Source organism: Suricata suricatta, chromosome 11 (genome assembly GCF_006229205.1).
Source record: "Suricata suricatta isolate VVHF042 chromosome 11, meerkat_22Aug2017_6uvM2_HiC, whole genome shotgun sequence".
Taxonomy (NCBI): domain Eukaryota; kingdom Metazoa; phylum Chordata; class Mammalia; order Carnivora; family Herpestidae; genus Suricata; species Suricata suricatta.
The window spans coordinates 31,743,906-31,766,836 of NC_043710.1; the positions used below are offsets into that span (position 1 = coordinate 31,743,906).

Here is a 22,931-nt window from a genome sequence, read left to right on the forward strand (position 1 = left end):
CTTCATAAACACTATATTTTTGGCTTACGGTAGCATTTTTGCCCTGGCTGAAACCATCTCTAAGACAATTTGACTTACAGGCCACTGCACTAACCATATCATCCTGGTTCTCAAAAGAGGGTTTTCTCTAAAATGCATGCTTAATTTCTTGAAATATGAATCACATAAAGGAACAATCCCCGAGTTTACTGTCTCAGATACATTGAATGATATTTCCAGTCATAATGCCTACCACTGGCATGTGAAGTATTGAAAAAAAGAAAATGAAAAAACAGTTGTAAGCTTTTAGATAATCTGGTTAAATGCAGGTTGGGAAGGAGTATTGAAAAGCTAAAATGGATTATGGGAATTGTCTCTAGGAGGAAGTTTCCAAGCATCCCTTCCCTCCTTATTAGGTTGTTGTCTCAGCTCCTCATATGTCCAAAAGATCATTTCCTTTCATCATATTGAGTAAAATTTTCCCAGTTAAGGACTCTGAGAATGGTATTGGACTATTGCCATTCACTGTTTAGTGTGACCACTTGGCTGACATTTTTCTGCTGAAGGTTTAATAGGCTTAAGGTAAGATGAGTGATTTTAGGTGATAGATTAGAGAACACTCGTACCTAAGCACATGCAGTTTAGGGAAATGGGCAGCTACAAAGATTTTCATACTTTTGCTCTAGGGTGAAGCTTATACCAAATTGAGTGAATGAAGGCAAGAAATTTTTATTACATTCAGTGCCAGACACTGGACACTGGGGCTATAACACTGAAATTGTTTGACACACCCCTGTCCTGATTCTGAACCTTACATTCTAGTATAGACAGTGAAACTATAAACAAACAGATAAATAATTACTGATCAGTGCTCTGGCAGAGACTATTTGGGGTAGAGAGTGTCCATCTTTAAATATAATGCTCAGGGAAGCCTCCCTGAAGAAGTGACATGTAAGCAAAAACTGGTCCTATTCATGCATTTTCACAGCATTATCAATAAATTCGATAGACCAAGACACTGCCATCAGAATAAAATTTGTTCTGAGTTCCAAACGTTTAGTTTCTGAGAAACTTGAAACCTACCTTACTTGTTATAATTATAGACCTCCTATACTAAGCTGTTTATTTTTCAAACTGTTTCTAACATTATCATTTTATATATGAAAAATTAAAATTACTGACACCAATATAAAATAAGTTTTATTAAAATTTCTTTAATTTTAACATTCTTAAAAGAATCTGAAGTATAGCTTGCACTGTTTTCCCCAGGAACTCAGTAAAGATCTTCATTGTCACCATTTGCACCTCCAGAACAAAGATTTGAAAGCACAAATTAAACATATGCTGGATCTAGCTTGTCTTCAAGAACAGCAACACCGACAGACTGAGGCGTAAGTGCATGGATTTACCTGTTCTACAAATTTTAACCCTGTGGACCTAAGGAACCTGAAACCGAAGTTGTTTTCCAGAAAATTGAGGATTTTTTGATATAGGATACATTATTTTTTAGTGTCTGCCAGCATCAGAAAGTATGCAGAGTTAGAAAACATAGGGAAAGTATAAAATTGGTAGCTTTTCTCCAACTAATATTTTTAGTGCTTTATAATAAAGTTTTGAAAGCATTTTTCTATAAAACTTAATTATTAGAAGCAATTACTATTGGGCAGGATCTGAGTGGCTCAGTCGGTTGAGCATCCGACTTCAGATCAGGTCATGATCTCATGGTTCATGGGTTTGAGCCCCATATCAAGCTATGTGCTGATGACTCAGAGCCTGGAGCTTGCTTCAAAAAATTCTGTCATCCTCCCTCCCTGACCCTCCCCTCTTTGTGCTTTCTTTGTCTCTCTCTCAAAAATAAAAACGTTAAAACAATTTTTTAAAAAGCAATCACTATTTATGCCAAATAAGTTTTTAAGGATGCAGTTTTTAAGTATTCATAATTCCAGAATGAATTTTTTGTCATTAAAATGAAATTACTAAAAATGTGTATCTTTTAGCATCAGTTGTCCCAATTTTTATGTGATGCTGTAGTAGACCTTTCATGCTGTACTAGCTCAGTAGTAACATCTTTTGAAACATAATATTTAAAAGTATGTCTTTATTTTTGTTACTTTGTATGTTAGTCACCTCTTTAGGTGTCACTTTTATGCTTGTAGAAAAGAAATGTATTTATTTGTTTCCCACTAGTTTAAAATTCTTCAATTCTAGTATTCTCAAATAACTAATAATTAATTTTCCATACTTCTCATGTAAGGGAACTCATTAGGATAGTTATTTTACAAAGAAGGAAAGGAAAAATTTTAGGGAGATATTCTTCTGTGGATAGAAGTTCAACCTAATGTCCCCATACTTTCTATATCTCTACTTAGAGCAGACAATGAATATCCTTTTACTAGCAGTCAAACCACCTGCAAAAGTTAAAGTGTCAACGAAACCCATTAATTTATTTTACCCATACTGTATTTATTATATCTGACAGATTAATACATTTAAGGTAAATTTTTGCTTCAAAATGGGCAAAAAGATTCTGACTAACTCTGCAATTTAGCAAATTGGTGAGCCAACACATTACAAGCAGAGAGAACACAGCATCATAGAATGAGTATGATGAGTTAGTCTTGATTTCTATTTTATATTAGCAGCAAATTGCATAAATTATTTAACCTCACTAAGCCTTTGTTTTCTGAGATGTTCTAATAGATTATAATACTTTTCTTAAAAGATTTTGAAAGGATTAAAGACATCAAAAAAATAAGGAGGTGAACTGTCTTAGTCTGACCTTGTATAGTGGAGGCAAAAACCTGATTTAATATATATTCAAAGTGCTGAAATAGAAAAAGGTCCAACCAAGAAAACCCTACCCACCAACAAAATTACATTCAGAATTAAAGAGAAAAGATAAAGAATTTTCCAGAGAAGCAAGAGCTAATGGATCCCATCCATTAACATGAAACTGGCCTTATGAAAAACACTAAAGAGACTTATTTAAGCTGAAAAGAAAGAATGCTGATTAGTAATAAAACATATGATGGTGTAAATCTCACAGTAAAAGGAAATATGTAGTAAAGGTAGTGAATTATTACTTGTAAAGCTGTTAAGAGTTAAAAGAAAAAGTAGTAAAAATAAATCCAACTGTAATAATGGATATATAAGATGAAAAGATGTAAAATGTGGCATCAAAAACTTAAAACATGGATTATTATTATTTATATACATTATTATAGATTCCATGTAGAATCTAAAAAACAAAACAAAAAAAGCCCTTGCCAGAGCAATTAGACATGAAAAAGAAAGAAAAGGCATCCAGATTGGAAAGCAAGAATTAAAATTGTCACTATTTGCAGATGACATGACACTATATATAGAAAACACTGTAAACACCATCAAAAACTACAAGAACTAATAAATGAATTTAGTAAAGTTGCATGATACAAAACCAATATACAGAAATCTGTTGCATTTCTATATGCTAATAACAAATTATCAAAAAAAAATTGAGGAAGCAATCTCATTGACAATTGCATCAAAAAGAATACAGTACCTAGGAATAAATTTAACCAAGGAGGTAAAAGACCTGTACACTGAAAACTGTAAGACACTGATGAAATAAACTGAAGAAGACACAAATAAATGTAAAGATACTCTGTGCTCATGGATTGGACGAATTAGTGTTGTTCAAATGTCCGTACCATCCAAAGCAATCTATGGATTGAATATAATCTCTATCAAAATTCTGATGGCATTTTTCACAGAAATAGAATAAATTCTAAAATTTGTATAGTATTACAGAAGATACCAAAGAGCCAAAGCAATCTCAAGAAAGAAGAACAAAGTATCATATTTCCTGTCTGATTTATTTTCGTCAAACTATATTACAAAGCTATAGCAATCAAAGCAGTATGGTATTGGCTTAAAAACAAGTACATAGTACAATGTATGTTGACTAACTAGAATTTAAATTAAAAAAAAAACTATATTTAATGAAAAAATGTAGATTAATAGAACAGAGTAGAGAGCCCAGAAATAAACCCACAGGTATAGAGTTAATTAATTTATGACAGAGGAGCCAAGAATATACAATGGGGCAAAGACAATCTCTTTATTATATGATGCTAGGAAAATTGGACAACAGTATGCAAAATAACGAAACAGGACTGCTATCTTACATCATACATAAAAATGAACTCAAAATGGCGTAAAGACTTGAACATAAGACCTGAAACCATAAAACTACTGGAAGAAAACATAGGTAGTAAGCTGTAGTAAGACGATATTTTAGATTTGACACCAAAAGCAGAAGAAACAAAAGCAAAAATAAGTGAAATTACATCAGACTTTAAAGCTTCTACATACCATTGGAAACCAACAACAACAAAGTGAAAAGGCAACCTTCCAAATGAGAAAATATTTACAAATCATATATCTGATAAGGGGTCAGTGTCCAAAATACATGTAGAACTCAAACATTTCAGTGAGAAAAAGAGATGAGCTGATTTTAAAATGGGCAGAAGTTCTAAATAGACATTTTTCTGAAGAAGACATATATAAAAAAGTGCTCAGTATCACCAATCAGGATAATGCAAATCAAAACCATAATGAGATATCACCTCATACCTATCAGAATGGCTCTTATCAAAAAGACAAGAAATACAAGTGTTTCCAAGTATTTGGAGAATAGGGAACCCTTGTGCACTATTGCTGAGAATGTAAATTGTTGTAGCCACAATGGAAAACAGTATGGAGCTTCTTTAAAAAGTTAAAAATAGAACTACTGGGCACTTGTAATGCTCAGTCAGTTAAAAGTCCAACTCTTGAATTTTGGCTTAGGTCATGATCTCACAGTTATAAGATTGAGCCCCGTGGACATGAAGTCTGCTTAAGAGTCTCTCGCCCTCTGCACCATCCCGCTTATGCTCAGACGCTGTCTCCTCTCTCTGTGTCTCTCTTTAAAAAGGAAAAATAAAAATAGAACTACCGTGTGACCAACCAATTCCAGTTCTGGGTATTTATGCAAAGAAAATGAAACACTAACACAGAAAGATGTGCACCCCCATGTTCATTACAGCATTCTGTATAATAACCAAGATATGGAAACAACCTAAGTGTCTATCAGTGGATGAAAGGTTAAAGAAAAAGTGGTATATGTTTATGTGTGTAGATTATAGACACATAATGGAATATTATTCAGCCATAAGAAAATAATCAAATCTTGCCATTTGTGACAACCTGGATGTACCTTGAGGGTGTTGTACTAGATGAAATAAATCAGTGAAAGAGAAATACCATATGATCTCACTTCTATGTGGAATCTTAAAAGAAAAAAAATTCATCAATACTGAGAACAGACTAGTGGTTGCCAGAGGTATCGAGGTTAGGGGGTGAGCAAAGTGGGTCAAGTGAGTCAAAAAGTACAAATTTACAGTAATAAATCATAGAACATAATGTACAACATAGCAACCATAGTTTAACATCCAAAAGTTGCTCAGAGAGTAGATCTTAAAAAGTTCTCATTGAAGGAAAAAAAACTTACATGTGGTAATGGAAATTAACTAGATTTATTATGGTGATCATTTGCAATATATATAAATATTAAATCAAGAAATATAAATGAATGAATGCATGAATACATTCAAACAAATAAATATAAGTACATATGTATATCATGGGTCCCGGAGACCACCTCCTTGTTTGATGATTTACTAGAATGACTCACAGAACCCATAATGTAGTTGGATTCATAGTTATGATTTATTACAGCAAGAGCATGCAAAACAAAATCAGCAAGAGGAAAAGGCAAATGGGGCAAAGTCCACAGGAAACCATATGCAAGTTTTCAAATGTCTTCTTCCACTTGGACCCACACAGGATGTGCTTAAGTCCTGCAGCAAAAAGTTGTGACTATATTTGAAATGTTGTCTAAACTTTGGAATCTCATCAGACAACTATTGCACTTGGTTTTTATTGGGAGTTAGTTACATAGGCACCTTTTGCCTACCCTATTCCAAAATTCCAGACTTTTCAGGAGGAAAGTAGCTGTGCAGCATAAACCACATTGCTTATACAAATAGTTTAAGCACAGTGAGCCACACTTATCAGTTCTGAAAATAACACTCTCAAAATTCAAGTATTAAGATGTCAGCCAAGGGCCAACCAACCTTGCTAACAAGCTTTTTTTTATGTTTATTTTTGAGAGAGACAGAGCATGAGCGGGGGAGGGACAGAGAGAAAGAGACACAGAATCCAAAGCAGGCTTCAGGCTCCAAGCTCTCAGCACAGAGCCTGATGCAGGGCTCAAACACATAACCACAGGATCATGACCTGACCTGAAGTTGGCCACTTAACTGACTGAGCCACCCAGCCACCTTTCATTTTCTTTGTAGAAATACCCAGAAGTGGAATTGATTGATCATATGGTATTTCTTTTTTTCTTTTTTTTTTCTTTTTTTTTTTAAGAGAGACACAGAGAGAAGAGAGAGTGTGTGAGCATGAGCAGGACTGTGCAGAGGGAGACTCAGGCAGACTTCATCCCCACAGGGCTCAATCTCATGACTGTGAGATCATGACCTAAGCCAAAAGTCAAGAGTTGGATGCTAACCCCAACTAGCAAGACTTTCTAAGGATAGCAACCTCTGGCTGGCTGTGTTATCTCTTCTCTGCACAGCACCTTATTGGTATAGGTGCTCAATAAATATCATTTTTTATTGACTTTATGCTTAATGACTTTTCCTTATAGTTGTTGCCTACTTGGCTTAAATGGAGTACTCCCCACCCTCCCCAAAAAGGGCAATATCACAGACATTTTATGTGTACTACTATCTAAATATTTAAGACTAAAGTAAAAAAGGAGTTATTTCCTTGATTGTTAAAATTAATGGCTCTCCTTTTTCCACTGCCCTACCCGTAGTTCAAATGATTCTTTTCTGCTGGATGTTATGAGTCAACTGAAACAACCAGGTCTGAAGCATTTCAAGGTCATTCAGGTTGTTTGAGGTCTTCCTTGATAGAAAAGTTAGGAATCATTAATTGAGTATATAAATTTATAACTGTTCAGCTGTGGTATTTTTCAATGAATACTTACATGGAGGTCTAATACATAAAAAGATACATTCAGTTCTGGTCTGATTGATAGCATTAGGGAAGATTTTGAATCAGTGACAAGAATCCAGTGCCCCATTTATCTACCATCTTTGTCCACAGCTCTTCAATTTGGAACCCCTTTGACTGGTTTGAAAGCCATTGCTTTAACTCATGAAAGAGCGAAGTTGGAAGAAAGTTGAATGTGAAATATTACATACCTAAAATGGAACTCATCATTTAACTGTACATTTTTTCATTTTAACCCCATGATACTTAGTTTGAGTTTATTTTATAAATCACAGAATGCTTTGGAGAAACCTTTCATATGTATTTAACTGATTTAGTTTTTATAGTAGTCTCCTGTTGCAAGTAATGACTGGTTGTACCCCAAGTTATCGAAGAGAAACCTCAGTTTGTTTATTACCCAAGATCATCTGGAAGCAAGTGAAGACCAGCCGAGTCTAGAGCATGGTGCTTGTAATTCCCATCCAGGATTCTTTCCACTCCGTACTTAATGTAGTGAGAGTATGTTGAGGTATTTGACTGAAATATTCTAAAGGAAAACATATACAAGGTATCATTTAATAGTGTGCTAATGCTTTGGATATTATGTAGAACTGTAACAGTGTATTTAAAATTTAATATTTATCTCTTTTTTCTCGTCACCTTTTGTATATAGAGTATTGAATGCTCTACTTCCAGCCCTAAGAAAACAGTATTGTGCACTAAAAGAAGCTGGCCTTTCAAATGCTGCTTTTGAGTCTGACTTCAAAGAAATTGAACAGTTGGTAGAGAGAAAGAAAGTGGTGGTTTGGGCCGACCAAACTAATGAGCATACTATAAAGCAAAATGACCTGCGAGGGATTTCTGTTCTTATGACCTTTCCACAACTTGGCCCACCAGATCAATCTGCTCCTTGTTGTGAGTACAGCTTTTCTTTCATTCGGTAATTATAAGGTTATTTCTAAAGAGCAGCCTCCTTAATATATTGATCTACAGAACAGTTAATTTTTTAATAGGTTTGGCTATTTTGTGAGAATTAATAGGAAAATTAGCTTCAGAATCATTTCATTAACCAGTACCTTTCAGAGGTTTAAGAGCCAAGTGTGCTTCATGTTCTAAATAACAGTAGCAATAAAACCTTTTAAATTATTTTACCTATTTTTGATGGAATAATTGTATTTCCACCCTTCTTTAAAATTTAACCTCAGTGAAGATGAAGATTATAATTAAGAATATTATATTCTGTAACACATAAAAATCTGTTCTTAAGATCAACTAACAGCATAGGATAAACTATACATTCTGTTGCCATATATCACTTGTTATCAAAGTGTGCTTAGGACATTTTAATTGCAAAATGAACATATAGTGTTTAAAATAAATTCAGTTAGTATAGAATTATACGTACAAGTTGAATGCTCTCTTCAACTTTCTCCAGTACGCAGTCTTGTGCCCTGTCTCAGAAATAAATGCATTTAGCAGTTTGGTTGTCTTTGTAGTGTGTGAGAGTGTGTGCATTCGTGTGTGTGTGTGTGTATGTGTGTGGGTGTGGATGTGTAATATTTGTAGTACATAATCTAACTCTGGCTTTTTGTTAAGTTTCATATGAATCCTAGCACATTGATTATTGATCAGTAATCAATGATCACATTATTTATTATTGATCTACAACTTTTTTGTTTATTTTGTTATGAACATATTTAGGATATATATTTAAACAATTTACCTTACTTTTTTTTTTTTTTAACAATTGTGAGAATCCAGAAAATAGATATACCATAATTTATTTAACCACTGATCTATTGGTGAACAGTGCATCAGAAAGCATGCTTGTATACTCACATTTGCACACATGTACCAAATTACTAGAGACCGATTTGTTGGAATATAGGACAAGTAATTTTTTTTAAAATCTGTCAAACTCTGATATTTTCTTTACACCAAGTGTGTATGAGATAACTCACTCATCTTTAACCCAAAATAATAGCAACCCTAAACTCATTAATATTCTTCTTATATTTGTAACTCTCAGAATTTGCCTCCAAACTTTTCTGTCTTTCTAGAAGCTTGGATCTTCCCAAGGCTCTACTCTACTTTCCTTTGTTTTCAATGCTGGTAGTAGGAGGTCTCCATTTTGTTTAGAGAGTTTTAATTTACCTTACAACATCACAGTCAGTGCATTGATCAGTTAAACCAATTATCATTGGCAATTACCTTGTAGACTCTCCCCACTCTTTTTTTCAGAGTTTACAGATTTGTTTCGCATATATACAATAGCGGAGTCCTAATTTTCCTCCTAGATTTTCTGTTGATCTGATCCATGCAATTTCCAACTTCCAAAAATTACCCAGTTTCAGATGTTGGCAGCTATTGCTTTTTTCTATCACTAATGCTGTGTGAATAGATTTTAAGAGGAAGATGAAGCAAATTTCTGCAGATTTGTGTATTTGATTTTATTTCTTTTAGTATGGTCTTTTGTCAGAACTGTCAGTCAAATGTTTGTTTTATGGCTTTTTCTTGAGATGTTTGTTTCCTGTTTTGTTGTGGGTTTTGTTTGCTATTTAATTGTTCTTATCTTTACTTTTAATATTTCTATGTATTTGTACTTGGTTTATGCTGCTGTTTTTATTCCTGACTGATAAAGTTCATTAACTTTCACCTGACTTTTCTAATTTATGCATTAATGTCCATAGGTTTCCCTCTAAACACAGCTTTAGCTTCCTTTCACAAGTTTGATACATAGTATTTTAGATTATTATTTGTTCAAAATATATTCTGATTTCTGTTGTAATTTCTTCTTTGACCCATGGAACTTATTTTAATATAAAATTACACTTTCAGATTGAGCAAATTTCCATTTGTATTCAGTTTTGGAGTAGCAATTAAAATGAGAATCATACTTTTAAGTGTAATGTATGCATCTGATAAAAACTGAGAGAATAGTTTTAATAGTTCTTAGTTTTTATTCTTTAAAAAGGTATAGAAAATTCCATTCTATTTTTTTTGTTTATTTGTAGATTAATTGAATTGTATTCAGAGAAAATACTTAATATGGTTTTAATCCTTTGAAGATTATAGAGACTTGCTTTATGCCCAGACTATAGTTAGCTTGTATAAATGTTTCAAGTATACTTATAAAGAGTGTGTATTTTGTAGTCATTTATGGCAAGTCTGTTAGGTCAAGTTGGCTGTGTTCTTCACATTTTACTCGAGACTTTTTTTAATTCACATCCTATCATATACTGAGGAAACCTATTAAAAATTTCTTCTATTACATTGGATTTTTCTATTTTTGCATCAGTTTTCTATCACCATGCTAACAAATTAACACTGACATGTCAACTTAAAATAACATTGGTTTATTATCTCCAAGTTCTGTAGGTCAGAATTACAGCAGGCTCAACTGGTAACTCCACTTAGAGTTTCAGAAGGCCAAATCAAGGTGTCAGCCAGCTGGATCTCTTATCTGGAGGTTCTGAGGGGAGAATGTGCTTCTACGCTCTTTCTGGTTGTTAGCAGAATTCAATTCTATGCAGCTGTCGGGCTGAGGTCCCTGTTTCCTTGTTGGCTGTTGGCCAGGGGTCGTTCTCCAAGTTTAGAGGTCACCCATGTTCCCTGGCACCTTGCCCTCTTCATCATTTCATCTAGTCAACAAAGACAGGGCAGTTCCTTCTCATGCTTCAAATCTCTCTCACCTTCCCTTCTGTTTCATCTCTTCTACCTATAATTAAAGGGAAGTCTCTGCTTTTACAGGTTCAAATGGTTAGATTGGGCCTGCCAGGTAATCTAGGATAATCTCCCTGTTTAAATCCATAACTTCAAGTACATCTGTAAAATCCTTTTTGCCGTGTAATGTAACATATTCACAGGTTCCAGAGGATAGGGATGGACATCTTTTAAGAGTACTTCTCCTTGTAGTTCTGTCAGCTTTTGGTTTTCATGCATTGAGCTTATTTATTACATCTGTATATTTCAGAATTCTTACATCTTCCTTTTTTTTATAAAATGTATTTTTTCATGTGCTTATGCTTATAAACAGCACATAATTGCATTTTGCTTTATATATATACATATATATACATATATATGTAATTTTTTTACGTTTATTTATTTTGAGAGAAAGAGAGACCGTGAGCAGGGAGGGGCAGACAGAGGGGGAGAGGGGGAGACGGAGAATCCCAAGCAGCCTCCACACTGTCAGTGCAGAGCCCAGTGTAGGGCTTAAACTCATGAACTGTGAAATCATGACCTGAACCAAGATCAAGAGTCAGACACTTAACCCAGGCATCTCTAGGTTTTGTTTTGTTGTTCTGTTTATTAGTCTTTATCTTTTAAACTACTAATTCCTTTTCTATTTGGTGAATTTATTGATATTTGGTTTTAAACCTGCCATCTCATGTCTTGCTTTCTAATTGTCCTATTTTTTTCCAAATTCTTTTTCTTTTGAGCGTTGCTTTTAAAGTGATGGAGTGATATTTAATACTCCATTTTTTAACTTCTGAGCTTGGAAACTATATACTCCTTTTATAGTCTTTTAGTAGTTACCCTTGGGTAACATTATATATCCTTGCTTTATCAAAGTCTGTTCATCAAAGATTTTATGTTACTTCCACCCTCACACAGTGCTAGAAACTTAAAAAATTCTTTACCTGGGTTAACTCCTCTCCTGACATACTATTATTATGATGCATTTTATTTTTCTAATTATAATATACCCATAAAATGCATTTTTATTATCTGTATAATCAGATTACTCTTTTTGTTGTTTGGTATTTTTCAGCATCTCTACATCTCCATCCAAGAAAAATTTTCTTTCATCCAAAGAATATTTTGTATTTCTTTAACAGTGGATATACTAATGATGAATTTTCCTAGTTTTTATATGTCTGAAACTGTATTTATTTTACTTTCTTTCTTGAAGACTGTTTTGCTGGGTATAGAATTCCAGTTTGACATTCTTTCTTTTCTTAGCACTTTGAAGATATTATGATAATATTTGAAGATATTTTGAAGTCAGCTGTCATTTCTCCCTTAAATATAATCAGACTTCTATTTTCTCTTTGTCTTTGGGTTTTAGTAGTTTTGCTCTATTATTCCTATATGATTTATTTTTACTTCTCTTACTTGGGTTCATAGAAACTTTCAGAATTTGTGTCTGGGTTATCTTAGTTTTGTGAAGTTCTTAACTATTGTAACTTTAAATATTGCTTCTACTTTTTCTGTCTCCTGTACTTCTGGAACTTTAATGACATTACACGTATTTTTCTCCTTATCTTATTTGTGACTTTTTTACTTTCTCCTGCTTTTCTTTGGTTTTTTTGTCTCTCTGGAAATTTCTTTTCACATATTCTGTAGTTTACTTCTCTTTGCAGCTGTGTCAAATGGTTCTTAAATCCATCAAGTTCTTAATTTCAGTTGTAGTATTTCTATATGATTCTTTTTTTATAAATTTCCATTGGTTGGCAAAAATTCTCACTGAACACAATGGGGGTAATTATTTTAAAGTCTGTGTCTGAGAATTTCCAGGTCTGGAACCCTCTTGATCTGTTTCTATTATCTCTTCTGGTTCTCTTTCACATGGTCTTATATCCTTGAGGCATGCTAATTTTTGTGCATCAGATATGTATTTGCAAACTTGTTTATAGAAATACTTTAAGGCTTCTTATAGTAATGTCTTCCTTCAGAGAGGATTTACATTTGCTTCTATTAGGCCCCTGGTGGCATGAACAGTCCAAACTCACTTTAGTCCAGTTTTAGGGTTTGGGATCATTTGAAACTACACAGCAACTTCTGCTAGAGGCTGCCTACCCCTGATTTACCCTCTAGAGCATAAGCTGTTTAGGGTTCTAATGCAAAGCAAGGAGGGTTTATGAAGAACTTTGTTTAGTGGACCCTAACTTCAAGGGCCAGCACCCCAGTTCTACCAAATTCTCAACAATGTTATGAAGTTTTTCTGCCACCTCCCTCAGGATCAGCAAAAAATCTTAAGGGGAAAATAGCTGTAAATGCAGAGATTACTTTCCAGGTTTCCAAACTTTCTCTTGATACTTACCTATAATTCTTCATAATCTTGTTGGTTCTTCTGTGCCTTCAAGCATATGGTTTTTATATTTTGTAGAGACTTTTTTATTGCCTTTAGTAGAGAGATTGGTCTCTATTATTAAGTTCCCTATGTTATATTTTTACATGAGTGGGATTTTGGAGATGCATATTTATATCCTCTTTTTCTTTTAATAAAGTATTATCGTCATTAGAATTAACCTAGTTGAGATCTTTGGAAAGAATTTAAGATTTTTTTCAGATTATCTTGTACCTTTTGGGCCTTGATTTTATATATACATAATGTATTCAAGATGTTGGAGAGGAAATAGGGTTTTAACACCAAGATCAAGAAAGACTGACCACCTGATGGTCATTATTACTTATTTAAAAATCCATATTTCACTTACAGTGTTATTGCATAGACTATTATATTCAACAGTAAAACACAACATTTATTTGGCTCTTAATTCCTTTTCATAACATTTTTAAAAGGAAGAGCTGTTAAAGTCATATTACATTCTATAAACATGTAATTCCTTTTGAAAGTGTATCAGAAGCTGAGTTTTGTTTTTAATATGTTTTGTTCTTGGTTTGTTGTTTAATATTTTGTTCACATGTTTTCATAGAATAACTATTTATTGTGTCTTACCCATTCCATGAATTATATATGTTGTACAAAGTGAGTCCACTTAGAAATATTTATTTTTCTTAGTCTTAGAATACTAAAATAGTTCATTAAAAAAACATAGTAATGTATGTTTGTATTTCTAAAGATATGAAGCAAAACTTAGCATATTATGAAAATTATACTATTAATGGTAGTCTTAATACATTTAAGAAGTAAAATTGAAGAGATTCAACGTAATCAAAACATGATTCAAATGTGTCTCATTCATCTAAGATTACACGTGTGTTACTGACTTTTTTCCTTTATTCTTATAAACAGGTAATAAGTTTTGTTGTTAAATTTATTTTTGTTGTTGCAACGCTGTTGTTAAATTTCAAAAATGCTAAATGCTCTGGTATTTGAGACTTGAATTTGGGGGTTTTTTTTGTGTTTGTTTTTTGTTTTTCTGGTGCTGTAGGGACCTTTAAAGGGTACTTATTAGATCAGCAGCAATCTTTACATTTAAAATGCATATAGTGCTTTTAAAAGTATAAAACCATTAACCATAATTAATTTCATCTGTGCTCTATTGTTAGCCATGTAGATTGTTTAATAGCTTTTTATTATTATAAATAGCATTGCAATAAGCATATGAATATTTATCTTGGAGCTCATTTCGGATTACTCTTATGATAAATTCCTAGAAGTAAAATTTCTAACTCAAGAAATAAGCACATTTTTTTAAAGTTTAAAATATATATTGCTTAGTAACTTCTCCCACCCCCGTGTGATTATGCCAGTTTTAACTCCCATCATCAGTGGAAGATAATGTGTTCCTTTCTCCCTTCATTCTCAGCAGCTCTTGGTGTTAAAATATCTTTCATTTTTAATTTATAGAAAATTATTTTCAAACATACATAAAAGTGCAAAGAATTCAGTAACAAACTCCATAAACCCATCACCTAACTTTAAGATTTATCTTGTGACTGGTCTTGAGAACCCCGTCTGCTTTTGTCCACCCCATCGAATCTGTACTGGATTATTTTGAAGGAAATCTCAGACAGCATATCATTTCCTCCACTACATCTTAGTGTCTCTAAAAGAAAACGCAGTATCCTTTCATACCTACTGTGATTAATATCTATCCAATCAGTATTTGAATTTTCCCTCATAAATGATTTCTTTTTAAGTCCTTTTGTCAGCGTACAAACCCTATACCTTGTAACTGGTTGATATATCTATTAAATCATTTTGAATGTCGGGTTCTCACTCCCTCTCTTGTCTAGCTAGCTATATATTGGTTTTTTGCTAATTTCAACCATAAGTATTATCTTTCTATTTTTCCTTTGTTTAGTATAGTTGAATAGTTGAATGTATTTTTTCTCATCTATTCAAGGATCTCTTTTCTTTTCTGTGAATTACTTAGCCATCAACTGAACATTTTTTGTGCATAGTGATCTTTTGTAAAAATTGTTACATATTTATAAGAGCTTAGGATATGAATGTTTATTCATTCAACAATATTTATTAAGCTATGTGTCATATACTTATCTGATGCTAAGGATACATCAAAGCACAAAACAAACTCTTTAACCCTCCTAGAGTTTACATTCTAGTGCAAGAAGAAAGTAAATTAAACAAAATCTTAGAAGGTGGTACATATATGGGCAAAGAAATACAGGGAGTTCAGGAGTGGGGAGGGAATAAGGCTGCTTTAAATAGCATTGTCACAGTAGGCTTCACTGATAAATTTGAAGAAGTTCACAGTTAGCCATGTAGATATCTGAAAGAAAACTCATTTTCAGGTAGAACAACTAATGCAGATCTCTAACACAAGCTGGCATAGTCATGGAATGGCTAGGACATAGAATCGGTAGAAAAGAAAAAGGAAATAGAGAGCGATGAGATCACCAAGATAAAGAGGAAGAAAGCAGATCAAGTAAAGCCTTGTAGGTCGTTATAAGGACTTAGACTTTAACTCTGAGCAAATCAGGGAACCATGGCATGATCTGAGCAGAGAAGTAATATAGCTCCATCATGTTTTCAAACGCTCCTTCTGACTGGTGTGTTGAGAGTAGATTGCAGTATGGCAAGGGAGGAAATGGGAAACTGCTGCAATAATCCAGGTGAAATATGGTGGTGGCTCAGACCAGATTGGTAGCAATGGAGTTGGTCAGAGTAGTCAGAGTCTAATATATTTTTAAGGTAGAACTAGCAGGGTTTCATCACAAATTGGATTTGGGGATGTGAGGGAAACAAAAACGCAAGGATGTCCCTAAGATTTTTTAATTTAACAACTGAGAGAATCAAGTCACATTAAAAGAGCTTGGGAAGACTTCAGGGAGAGCCGATTTCTACGGTGGGGGTGGCAGAAGATTAAAGTACAATTGGGGAATTTTAAATTACATCCCCAGGATACATCCAGGCGGAGACTCTGGAAGCAACTGGAGATAAGAATCTGGAGTTCAGAAGAAAAGTCTAAACTGAAATATAAATTTGAGAGCAGTTAACATTTAGATGATATTTAAAGCCATAGGACTGGATGAAATCATCAAGGGATATTAACTCTTTCCTCTAAGATACATGTTGCAAGTATCTTCTTTAAGTTAATCATTCACTCTTAACTTTGAGATACCCCTTTTAATACTGAATTTTTTAAACTTTACTGTCATAAAACAGCTTCATTTTTTTTCCTCTCCTGCTTTTGGAATAATTCCTCAAAATGTCTTTTTATCCATAAGGTTTTTTTAAATTTTTACTTTCATTTTCTCCTTATTTATTTTGATGTAAAGTAACAGGCAAGAATCTAACTTTTTTTCAAAGAGCCTGACATTCTTGTATAATATGTTGATACTCCATCTTCATGGTACCTTTGTTTTAAATGCAATAGGAAGTCCTATAATTCTATTTATTGGAATTATTTATTCTCTTATATTCTTTAGCTTACTTGTCTCTTCTAGAGCTCGTAGCTATTATTTTCATGGCTGATACATGATAGTCCTTTTGACATATAGCAGTGCTAGTCCCCCTTTGTTATTCTCTGTTTTTAAAAATATTCTTAGCTGTCCCTGACTTAGAAATGAATGTTAGCATAATTTTTAATTACAAGGAAATAAAATATTTTTAAAATTTTAAGTTAATTTTGTATTCACATTGTTTTATCTCACTTTACAATAGATTATATCTCCATATTATATTTTCTTAGCTGTTTCTAGCAAAGTTTTAGAGCAGAACTTTCTTTGTATGTATTTTGTACATTTGTTATTAAATCCCTAAATGTAATATTTTATATTTTTGTTATATGGACTTAAATTTTTCTTATTAATAAGCCTATATTATACCTTAAGAAACTTTTTAAATTTCGTTCATTTTAATACCTTACCAATGTCAGTGCATGATTTTGGGATAGATAGTTATTTGACTTGAGATCTTTGCTTCCAAACTAAATGTCTATTTACTTGGAGTAAAGCATGCACCTATTTTAGGTCTGGAAAACAGAAAGTGCACTCACTGAGTGCCATGCAGGATGGGGGTGCTGGCAGCAAGGTTTATTTATGGAATGGATAAAATTCCTGACATTAAATGAAAAGTCAAGATTTCCTCATTATCCATCTGGAAACTCACATTTAGTAATATTTCTGTCTCTAACCTTTCCTTTTCTTAAATTTTGCACCTCATGTTAGCAGTTTTTATCTTAAAGTACAATAAAAGAAAAAATACTAGTAGAATCAGTGTCTTATATATAGTAGCAATATTGTGATTGAATATAGTTCCAATGAAAGTGTAGGCTTCCCCTAAAATTACTTGAATATGTCATTTAAAAATAAGTCTCTATATAATTCCTCGTATAATAAACATGAAGGAGCAAAAATACTTATAAACTAAAAAGACTATGACAGTTTTTTCATATGTGGGGAAAATGTATTCTCTTTGTAATAGTTGTAAATAGCTGTAAGTTATCTGTATAAGCATTAATACTGCAGTAACCACAATAGTGTCGTGTGAATGCATTATAAAATGTTTGTTATATGGTTAATCAGTAGTACCTTAAAGTTACATATCTTTTAAATAGTTAAAATTTATTCACCTTTATTATTTGCAACTGAATTCCATGAGTCATAAGACTGTTAAAAGAATCCAGATTTATGATTAGTACAGTAATTGTATCAATCATGTGTAGCCTAGAAGTGTTTATTGAAATGCATATATTAATATTTGATTTCACTTTAGAACTTTGCCAACTAATTTTAATTTAGCATAGTTTCCCAAAATACCTCCTCACGTACATATTAACATGAGTATTAGCAAAAGAAAAATCCTTGCCATCATTTTGTACCAAGCCTCAATTAGATCTAATCCCATTCATCAATGTCTCCCTGTCGTGAACCCTGCTTTGCAGCCTGTGACTCATGTTTGCTAAATACTGCATTCTGCTTTTTACACTAGCATACAGCTCTGTAAATCTTTTAACGTTTGCAGTCTTTAGCTCTTGATAAATTAGTTCCTCTGGGTAAAATCATTCAGGACACCTGATATGGCATATCAAAAGATGACCCCAGAAGACTTGCCCATTTTTTAAGAGAGGGATTTTTAACTCATTAGTGATAAATTATCTAGTCCCTTTACTTAAAGGAACCATCTGTGGAATATTTCAAAAACCTAAAAACTATAGACCTCTCGTACCTAGGACGTCACATGAAATTGCCAGTTCATACTTGTGTTTTAGAGATTTATTTAAAATCAAGAGAGAAAGACAAACTGATGTTTCTTTATTCATTTTAAAACACTTTGAGAAAATGTGCTGTAAGAAATGAACAATAATAGCAATATCTGAACAAGTTTCCATCTCTCTGGTCTCTCCCCTTTCCAGTCTACCCTTCACACTACCATTATCTTCCTAATAAAGTGCAGATGCCTTATTCAGGAGAGCCTTCGAAGGCGTTGCCTGTCCGTTGTCAAGCTTCAGACTCTCTTTTCTACAACACTTGGTGACCCAGGCTTCTCTTAAACATGCTTTCTGTTTCTTGCCTCTGTAGTTTGTAAGCTTTTCCCTCAATCTTGACTGCTGCTTCCTCTTTCTTCATCCCACATCCTAACCTATTAAAATCTTTATCCCCGTTGAGAGTCCAATTCACATTCTGCCTTCTTTATGAGCCTTCCCTTTACTGAGTCCTCTCTCCTTCCTTGACCTGTATGTACCCTTGCATTTCCACTGTATTTTTTTGTATTTCTGTTAACAGTGATTACCACACCTTACCTTCTCTCTCCCCAACAACTGTATCTTCATTGGCAGTCAGAAACTGTTTTCATTAATTCATTTTTAATTTTATTGCTCCTTTCACTAATATTTTAGCCTTTTTATTATCTTAGCAATAAATGTTCATTTAATTTGGAAAAAGAAGTCCAGCCAAAAGAAATAAGATATCTTGCATTAATTTCTATTAATATTACATTTTAAGTTATTGACATTTTTTCTGAGCATTCTTATAGTTTTTTAAACAAAAATATTGAGATCTATTATGCATACAATTGATAACCAGCTTTTTCTCACTGAACCACTTCAGGGTACACACATTTTCCTATCAAATATGAAATTAAATCACTTTTAACAGTTGCATATTTATCTAATCCCCTACCAATGAACATTTAGTTTGTTTTCATTTTATTGCTATTAAAAATAACACTCCACTAAACATCTGTGTGTGTGTGTGTGTGTGTGTGTGTGTGTGTGTGTGTGTATGCTTCACAGCTTGTCTAATTATTTCCTTAGGCTAAGCGCCTAAAAAATAGAATAGCTAGATCAAGGAGTATATATATTTTCAAAGCATTTGATACACATTGTCATATTACTCCCCAGAACTATTATAACTGTAGAACCTACCACTATACATGAGTAATGAACATGGGCATTTTTTTTTACGTGCTTTTGTCCAGTTGTGGTTCATTCTAAATGACCTATTCTCTTTTGCTGTGTTTTTCTCTATCTTTCATGTTTCTTATTCATGTTTTAAGAATTCTTTTTTGATAGATAAACCAAAGATAACCAACCACATGGACACCTATACACACACACACACACACACACACACACACACACAGCAGACACATATACACAAACAAGAGCTCTAAACCCTTTGCCATGTACGGTACTTTGTTTTTTCTTTTATTCATGGTGATATTTAACTTGTATGTAACCAAATTTTAAATTATAAAAATACCCATATTTCATTCACACTTAATATTCTTTTTCTGATAGTAGTCAGGAGACAATCTGTTTTGGGGAGATGAAATTATATATTGCCTCTATTCATATTTTGGAGTCTGTGAAAGAAATTTAAAATTTTTAAGTCTTTGTTATTATTATATATGCTATTACTTTGGTTTCTTTCTCTAACTTCAGCAAGAGACTTCAGTTTTGTTAACAACAAATAAGATTGATAATAGATTTTGAGTGTGTCACTTTCTTGCCGTGAACAACAAATTAGAAGATAACCTAATATTAAATTCTGGTTCTTTGTGTGAGATGATACCCACTGTGACTTTCCTGGTGCTTTGTAGTTAAGCAGGAAGTAGGACCTGCTTTAAAATGGGAATTTCTAAAGTGGAAATTCAGTTAAAAAGTACAGATTGCTAGCCACCTGGATGACTCAGTCAGTTAAGTGTTGGAGTCTCAGTTTCAGCTCAAGTCATGATTTCGCACTCCTGAGAAACGAGCTCCACATCAGGCTCTGCTCTGAGTGTGGGGTCTGCTTCGGATTCTCTCTTTCCCCCTCTCTAACCTTGCCCTGGTTGCACTCTCTCTCTCAAATAAATAAGCAGATATATGTAATATATCTATATATGGATATATTATAGATATATAGGTATATATTAGAGAGAGAGAGAGATTGCTAAACAGCATGATTTCTGTGACATAGTTAAAGTAGGTTAAGATTTAGACTACTTGGGTCGTTTATTTTTTGCTACTAGGGAATATGTAAGGTTTAAATTCCTTTTCCTCTGTAATAGACATTGGGTTTAAAATTATTTAGACATCACTTCCTTAATATTAATCTAAGGACATTTCTTATAATAAAAAATAATAATCAAAAGTATTACTTATAAGTAAAAATATACCAACATTGTTAAAACTACCTTTAGGAAAATTAACATACCAGTTTTTCTTCCGTTGTTCACTGAAACTCATGATAGATGATAAAACAAACTTCTAGAATTTATCTTGTACTTCTAAACAGTATGCTTACACTGCTGTTTATTGATTTATCTATGTTTAAAGTTTTATCATCTTCTTATTCTGATTGATGAAGATTTAGTTCATATACACCACTACTATTTCTTCTTCCTTAATCCCCTAATATAGCAGGGTATTATACAATATATAATTATAAATATTCATAATAATCATAAATATAAAATATTTTAGTTTATTATACGTATACATATTAATATATGTAACATTTAATACTAGGGCCTATTTAAGGAAATTTTTATAATAAAATATAAGTATTTTTAAAAATTTAAGTTTTAAGTAAGATTCTTTAAGTTAATAAATATTAAGATTTTTCTTTAAATTTTTTTTTAATGTTTGTTTTTAGAGAGACAGAACACGAGCAGGAGAGAGGCAGAGAGAGAAAGACACAGAATCTGAAACAAGCTCCAGGCTCTGAGCTGTCAGCACAGAGCCCGACATGGAGCTCGAACTCATGAACCTCTAGATCATGACATGAGCCAAAGTCAGGCGCTTAACTGACTGAGCCACCTACTTGCCCCTAACAAGATTTTTTAAGACATTTCTTAAAACTACTTTTAGAAAGATAGATATGAAAGAGATCTGTTTCTCCTTTCTACTGGAAATGTTTGAGATTCCTCAGCGAAATCTGTGATATAGGGTTTTTGGAGAAATGAAATATTGAAAGATAGAAATACTGAAAAATAATAGATTGTACTCACAGGTGGACTTATATAGCTTAAAGAACAATATAGCCAATAAATACATTTTTAGATGTTTTTCTTCAGGTCTTTTGCATGTACTTTTTCATGAGACTCTCCTATATTTCATTAACAGAGTCAGAATATACAACTTACTGCTTTTATTACACTATCATATACCATTATATTCCATAAGATCCCAGAAGTTTGAGAGAGAGAAGGCAAGTGGCAGATTAATTAGTACCTCAATTTCATTTACTTCTTCATTAACCCTATAACCAGGGATCAAATATTTATTCATATTTTCTTTTCACTACTAACAAATGTAATTTAATGGAGCAAGTAAATTATTCTAATTTTATTATGATTGTCACTGTTTTTATTTTTATTTTAAGCTATGGCTTATATTAGTAGAATATTTTATTTTGTATAATACTATACAAACTACGCAAATGTTAATGTAGATAAGTTGTGATCTAGGTAATATTGTGTTAGAATCTGGACAATCTCAAATGAAAATTGTATTTTTTTTCCATCGAATCCACAACTTTAGTGCTTGCATTTACAGTTCATTTTAAAAGTGGTTTTAATACTTAAAAGTCTTTTGAAAGGCTTCTAAAACTTGGCAGTCTCAACAACATGTTTTTGTCTGACTTCCTTTTTAAGCCTCTCTATGGACTTACAGTAAACAAACTTTTTGAAGCGGGAAATCTCTAGCCATAATGCAGGAACAGATGAATAGAACACTAACCACTTTATCCTGAAATGCACATTTTCAGTTGTATATAAGATGCCTTAAAGCATCATATAAATATTTTAGGATGTTTCGTAAACTATTAATGGATAAGTATTACAAAGACTAGGTTTGGATTCATTAAACAAAACTTATTGCAGGGTTTAGAAGAGAAGCTCTTCTATATCTTTCAGTAGTCCTGTCTCTTATTACTTTTAAAATCCTGTTTTGAATTATACCACATAATTATTTTGAAAAGTTCTATTATTCCATAAGATCCCAGAAGTTTGAGAGAGAGAAGGCAAGTGGAAGATTAATTAGTACCTCGATTTCATTTACTTCTTCACTAACCCTGTAACCAGGGATCAAATATTTATTCATAATTTCGTTTCACTACTAACAAACATAATCGTATAACTTTCACCGCCTACCCTCTTTCCTAAACTAGGAGTTTATCAATAAGTTTTTGGCATTGCATACATATTTTTGTTAAACTGTTATTTTTAAGAAAAGCCTCATGATTCTAAAAATAGCAGTCAGGTGCATTATATTGTTACCTTA

At 32.8% G+C, this 22,931-nt stretch overlaps 1 protein-coding gene across 1 annotated transcript in view; it reads left to right on the forward strand.

The window, feature by feature from the left end:
- KIF18A (kinesin family member 18A) overlaps positions 1-22,931 on the forward strand; it is a 77,081-nt gene that overhangs the window by 33,912 nt on the left and 20,238 nt on the right. Inside the window, exons 12-13 of the mRNA XM_029914894.1 lie at positions 1,249-1,370; positions 7,736-7,977. Coding sequence (XP_029770754.1) covers positions 1,249-1,370; positions 7,736-7,977 — 364 coding nt within the window. The remainder of the gene's footprint in view (positions 1-1,248; positions 1,371-7,735; positions 7,978-22,931) is intronic.